This window comes from Glandiceps talaboti, chromosome 11, assembly GCF_964340395.1.
Source record: "Glandiceps talaboti chromosome 11, keGlaTala1.1, whole genome shotgun sequence".
Lineage (NCBI taxonomy): Eukaryota > Metazoa > Hemichordata > Enteropneusta > Spengelidae > Glandiceps > Glandiceps talaboti.
In genome coordinates, this window is record NC_135559.1 from 8,232,134 (window position 1) to 8,238,758 (window position 6,625).

At 36.8% G+C, this 6,625-nt stretch overlaps 1 protein-coding gene across 1 annotated transcript in view; it reads right to left on the reverse strand.

The window, feature by feature from the left end:
* Positions 1 to 695: 695 nt before the first annotated feature.
* The window catches only part of LOC144442305 (uncharacterized), an 18,505-nt gene continuing 12,575 nt past the window's right edge, over positions 696 to 6,625 (reverse strand). Inside the window, exons 12-15 of the mRNA XM_078131617.1 lie at positions 4,816 to 4,925; positions 3,756 to 3,915; positions 3,160 to 3,305; positions 696 to 2,451 (exon numbers count right to left, since the gene is read on the reverse strand). Coding sequence (XP_077987743.1) covers positions 1,029 to 2,451; positions 3,160 to 3,305; positions 3,756 to 3,915; positions 4,816 to 4,925 — 1,839 coding nt within the window. The 3' untranslated portion in view covers positions 696 to 1,028. The remainder of the gene's footprint in view (positions 2,452 to 3,159; positions 3,306 to 3,755; positions 3,916 to 4,815; positions 4,926 to 6,625) is intronic.

Below are 6,625 nucleotides of genomic sequence, written 5' to 3' on the forward strand. Positions count from 1 at the left end.
AGACACTCAGACATGTATATATATATATATATATATATATATATATATATATATATATATATATATATATATATATATATATATATATATATATATAATAAAACATCTACCTACCCCACCTATTCTAAAATTGAGCGTAATTAGAACAACACAATTTTTTTGTTAGTCCTATAATATGGCATCATAAGGTGTTCAATTGAAAATAATACTGTTGTACCATATAATATTAGGTAGTCATGGAGAATATAGTCTGGATGCTAACTGTGGTTTCTAACCACACATTGTCACTATTGTATCTTACTTAAAGTGGGACGTTATTCAAGGAAATAACGGAATTTTTAAAATAAACTTTGGGTTCTGGGGTGCCATTTCATGATTTCACATCACATTTCACAGTGCGGATACCAAGACGCACCCAATTGAAACTATTTCACCTTCACTATTCTAGAAGTGGGCCACCGTTGTTGGGGTTTATAAAGGCCTTACAATCTGATTGAAATCTGATGTGGTGAAAGTGGCTAGATGTCTTTATTTAGCTCTATTTCCATCGTTTGTTTTGTTCTGGATGATCGCTGCCTTCCTACGAAGGTGACGGAAAGCGGCGATCACCCACGACAAAACAATTGACACAAAACGATGAAAATAGAGGTTAATAAAGACATCTAGCCACTTTCACCACATCAGATTTTAATCAGATTGGACTCCCGAGTGGTTCGTGTCTTCAGCTAATAGTCATGGATATTGCTTATATTGCTTAGGTCTCATTTTGAGTGGTGCAGTGTAAAAATTAAATGTTAATTATTCAACGTGTTATATTAAGATATGATTATAATAACACATATTCTTTCATAGAATTATCAACATAAGATCGTACGTAAGGTGGCTGTGAGTAGACCTTAATGCATTTTAACTATTCATACCATTTTAATTTCTGGATGATTTTCAACGCACTTAATCGTACCCCAATGCATGTCGTTATGTCAATGTAGTTAACACAAACCATAATCGAGAAAACTGGTTTTAGCTGTCTATAAGTTTGTGCTAAATTCATCAATATTAGCTTCTCCTTCTTCAACCAATAATTCATCAGGTACCATTTTTTCTTCCTCTTCACTGGTTTTGTTTTCATGACGACACTGATTGGTAGCACCTGCCTTCATCATGTCTCCTTCGCAATCAGTGGTCTTTGATGTCACTTGAGATAAATCGTCCTCCCTTCTAAGAATACTTGGATTGTCCTTCTCGACATATTCTGTTTCATTATCAGTCCGACATTCCGATCTGCTGGAAAATGCATCGTCGTACGAAGCTTCTTCGAATTCGCTCTCAAGGTCACAGGAGTCATCAGTGGTTTTTCGAGACACATTGTCTTCACCATCTCCTTGAATCACCTTGCCCCTTTCCCCTTCTTGCTGTTCTTGCATCGAAGTCGTCATAATTTCTGACCTGCGTGTTTCCGGACGTTCTTCTCCTTCACCATCAATGACATTAAAGTTGGAGCGATGATTTTCTTCGGCTATTTTTTCCATATCTGTGCTTTCACGCAAACAAACAATCCCCGCCTTTTCGTACTCTTTTACAGACAAAGCTGTCTCAGAATCATAGAAATTATAGTCTGACATGTCGACGTCCTCTTCCGCATTCACATTTTTATCTTCCAGTACTTCTTCTGTATTAACTACGTACAACATGTAGGGCGAATCATTCGTATTGGGGAGTAAATAACCATCTTCATCTTTTTCTATTTCATCATCGACTGGCATATTTTGTGTTGTGTTTGGTTGTTCTTTTACATCATCGTCAGTGTCAATTCCAACTGTTTCGTACCCAGGGTCTTGGTTCTGTAAAGCATTATCGTCACCACCACCACCACCACCACCACCACCAAAATCATCATAGCTTTCATATATTTCTTCACCATCGTCTTGTTCTTGCATTCCCATCATGCTCCCATTTTGACTGTCTGGAAGAGCTTCGCGGTTTCTCTGTCCAATGTTGACAGGCTTAGGAATATCACATTTAACCACTGTTGACTCATTTCCTTGATATGTGGGATCACCCTCCACTACGTTTTCATATCCATCTTCATCACCTTTACCATCTACATTTGAAGGCCCTGATTTACTTCCCATTTTCTGTCGTCTAAAAACTTTGGTAATTCTCTTTGCAAATGTTTTCATCAGACCCGTCTTTTCTTCTTTGGAGTCAATACCTCGATGTTCATGGCCTCCAGTAGCTTCACTTGGCTCATACGGAAAGTCATAAATACCAATGTTGTGGGTATAATAGATATGATCAAGGTACTCCTGCTGTTCGATATTCCCTCGCTTGTAAACCATATAGATATCTGAATCTTCTTCGTCTAGACCCCTGTATACTTCAGCAGACATCATCATTCGCTTGTTTGATACATCTGCGACTTCATAACAACTTTGCATTGGTTCCAAGGATCTTCGGGAAACAAATAGTGGGATGTTTAAAACATCGTTATTGTTAAAAACATCCACTTATTACAGTTACAGTTTTCACAAGGGAAAAATGGTATTTAGTCTTTTACCATCTGTAACAGGGAAATTATGTTGCGTGCGTGTATACATACGCGTGCAAGCATGTGTGTCGCCATTTTGTATACTTTCCCGTGAACACTACATCTTTTTTTTTAAAAGCAAGTGACCCTGGCTGTATTTAGATTAACCGATTGAAGAGGGGGTGAGTATGTGGGTTCTTTAAAATTTATAGAATATGACTGAGGGTGGATGCCTGAATGGATTCTATGATTTAAAGGAGGTACTTGGCAGTGTAATGAATATTCTGATTATAAAGACAAAAAATAAGTAAAAAGCGGTGATTTAGTGGGAAAAGTATGGAGCAAAGTGCGACTATCTCTGGTAACTACAAACATCAACAGGCAACATTAAATACAAAAGGAAACCTGAATCCGTATGGTAAGGTTTTGAAATTGTTGACTAATTAGATATTACCTGTATTCTGGAATGTAAATTTAAGTTACTTGTTTGGCTATTTGACATTGAAGATGAAGATCATAAGGTCATAAGTCAACTTCTAAGATTAATGCTTAAAAGATTAAAAGACCCATTAGATTTACTTAAACACAAGTTTTAACATTATTTGTTGGAAAAGAAATGCTAGGAGTTTTACCTTTCACCAAGACATGCTTCAATTATGGAGAAAGACGGTCTTCTACTTCTCTCGTCCAGCCAGCATTTATTTATCAACTTGTATAACCAGTCAGGACATTCAGGGGGCTGCAGTTGGTGTTGACGGAGACCTAATGCCTTTGGTATCTGTCAAGGAATCATGATTTAAGATTCAAAGGGTAGGTAGGTAGGTATGTATGTATGTGTGTGTGTGTGTGTGTGTGTGTGTGTGTGTGTGTGTGTGTGTAATAGAAAAAAATATGATAATATATAATTTTATACAATCAGGTGGTGACCTTGATATCCTATGATGAAGATCTAGAATATTGATTCGGAACGTCAGATTGCATTGATTGATTGGAACTGTTTCACTCGTTCCCTATACACTTTTATGTATGTATGTATGTATGTATGTATGTATGTATGTATGTATGTATGTATGTATGTATGTATGTATGTATGTATGTATGCATGCATGTATGTATGTATGTATGTATGTATGTATGTATGTATGTATGTATGTATGTATGTATGTATGTATGTATGTATGTATGTATGGGTTAAAGGGTGTATATGCATCAATCGCTACATCTCTACCTCATTTGCAGGAGTATGGGGATATGGAACAAGCATTTTGCTCGTCACTATATCAGGATCCGCAGAATGTGCATTGAAAACTTCCCAAGTAAGCTGACCAAACATAAAAATATCAGATGCCTGCGAGTATATGCCTCCTCTCACCACTTCTAAAGGTGCCCTACGACAAAAGGAAATAAGGATTAAATCACACATATTCTTATGCATACAAATGTCATAAATATCTATTTACACACACACACACACACACACACACATACACACACACACACACACACATACATACATACATACAAACACATACACACACGCACACACACACACACACTCACATACATACACAAAATTTTGATGTAGGCTCGTGTGAAGTGTTTCTAGGTATTTATTTAAAACTTATTTATGATATGCTATGTGACCTTGAAGAGGAGGTCGAGGTCAATGGTTAATGTTTAACGTGAAGCTGTACTTCATCTGTAAACAAACGCATAGATTTTGGAAGTTTTGTGTCTAGCAAGGCACAAAACTTCCAAAGTTTTTGAGACAATTCGTATTTGATCTTGAAAGTAAAGGTCAAGGTCAAAGGTGAGTGGTTAACTTCAAAACACAAGTCTTTAAAACAGAGATACACACACTTGGTGTTTTGGGGGCACAAACTTTTTGTGTCTTTGCAAATTCCTATTTCACCTCGAAGTATAGATCTAGGTCAAAGGTCAAGGTCATTTGATGAAGACACTTGACTAGAGAGTCTGTGTATTCACCTTTTTTGGTTTTCATCACAAGCAATATGAGAAATATGCCCGATTGTCTCCCATGCCGAACAAAGTTGCAAAATAAAGTACTGTGGATACAACAAACGGTTTGACATTTGTGCTACATTTGGTTGTCCATGGGTTGAAAAATAGATAGTTTCTCTGGACTGATTCTCTTGGCTTTTTCCATGAAGAAATCCACTTGGTCTTAAAATCCTTTTTAGGACCCAATTACTGTACATTGTGAAATACATATACAAGACCAAACAGTATGTGATACAGGAGTATATACAAATTTATGAATTCTTTACCATCGTAATTGATCCTTTGGCATCTCCCGTATCTTTACGCTATCACTCAATCCGGAGTCATATACTCCAACTTCAAGAAGACATGCACGGCCCAATCTGCCAATCCTTATCTGAAAAACAAATAAATACAGTGATACAATCACAACTTATAGTTACAACAAATGTATTGTATTGTTCTCATTTGTTGTAAAATGAAAATAGGCCTTCTGAGATGTTGTTTCCTGCTTGTCACTGTATGTATGTATGTATGTATGTATGTATGTATGTATGTATGTATGTATGTGTGTGTGTGTGTGTATGTATGTATGTATGTATGTATGTATGTATGTATGTATGTATGTGTGTGTATGTGTGTATGTATGTATGTATGTATGTATGTATGTATGTGTGTGTGTATGTATGTATGTATGTATGTATGTATGTATGTATGTATGAATGCATGCATGCATGCATGCATGTATGTATGTATGTATGTATGCATGTATGCATGTATTGTATGTATGTATGTATGTATGTATGTATGTATGTATGTATGTATGTATGTATGTATGTATGTATGTATGTATGTATGTATGTATATGGTTTAGAGTTCTAAACTGGTACAGTATTACGAATTAAAAACTTCATTACTTTACCATTTCTCTTTCTTCATTGACTAAATAAAGACACATTCACCCACGTTTACAAAACCTCAAACCACTCTATACGTAAATAATGTACACAACCACATTTTATATTTTCAAAGTTAACTTTCCATGCATTATTTACCAAAATCTTTCCCACTACGCCGGACGATCCTGTTTAACTTATTGAAATAAACGTTGTCTTACTTATCAAATATTCAAATTAATTATATTTTTGTCATCCTAATGACAAATTTAATTCATTGATATATAACTGTTTTAAAAGGGGGAGAAGGGGGGTATGTGGAGGGTGTAAAGAATGGAAAGGGAAGAAGTATAGATATAGGAAGGGGAGGTAAAAGGGGCAGAGTTGGGTTAATTAAAGGGGAACAATAAGGAGACAAGACTCAAGAAAGATATGTTGATATTGTTATTTTATGTCTTTAAGTTGCCAATTCTCAAAGGATGGTGAGGTGACGATGTGTGTGCATATGTGTGCGTGTGTGCGTGCGTGTTTGTGTATATGTATGTGTGTATTTGTTTTGCGAGGGTGTATGTAGTGTGGGTATGCGTGTGTGTATGTGACATAGTCTCCGCGATGTTTCGACGTATGTGAGAAGGGGGGGGGGGGGGTTCTGCACAATACGTATGTGGGAAACTAGTCGTTCGAATTCGTTCTTGTTGTTTGCATGCCAGGCAGTATTTGGTAGTGATGTTATGTGTGTAAAGTAAACAGAATCGGGGGGATTTCTGAAGACCAGTGTATAGTTATAACGTTAGTTGTGGAGGGGTGTGTGTGCCTATGTGTGTGCACATGTCTGTGTGTGTCGGTATGTGTGTATGTACACCGCCACTTTGTTTTTCTGTACAAGTTTAGATTTCTTCCTCCTCCTCCTCCTCCTCCTCCTCCTCCTCAATAGTTGGCATTAACTTAATCACTCTGCCAGCGAACTTCATTGTTGGTGAGTCAATTTCCCAGCCCTTAGCAAGTTTTTGACGCTTGTTTTTTCTTTTTCTGCTTTGGACGCTGATTCTTACGAATCGAGGAAATTCTCTTAGGGGGGCTCTCGGACCAATATCGCCCCAGTCTCTCTTCTCTCTTTGTACAAAGACTTCCAATTCTTCTATGACGTCATTCCTGGTAACCAGTGCATGGGAACAAAAGAAGGAAAAATTAAGGAAAGATA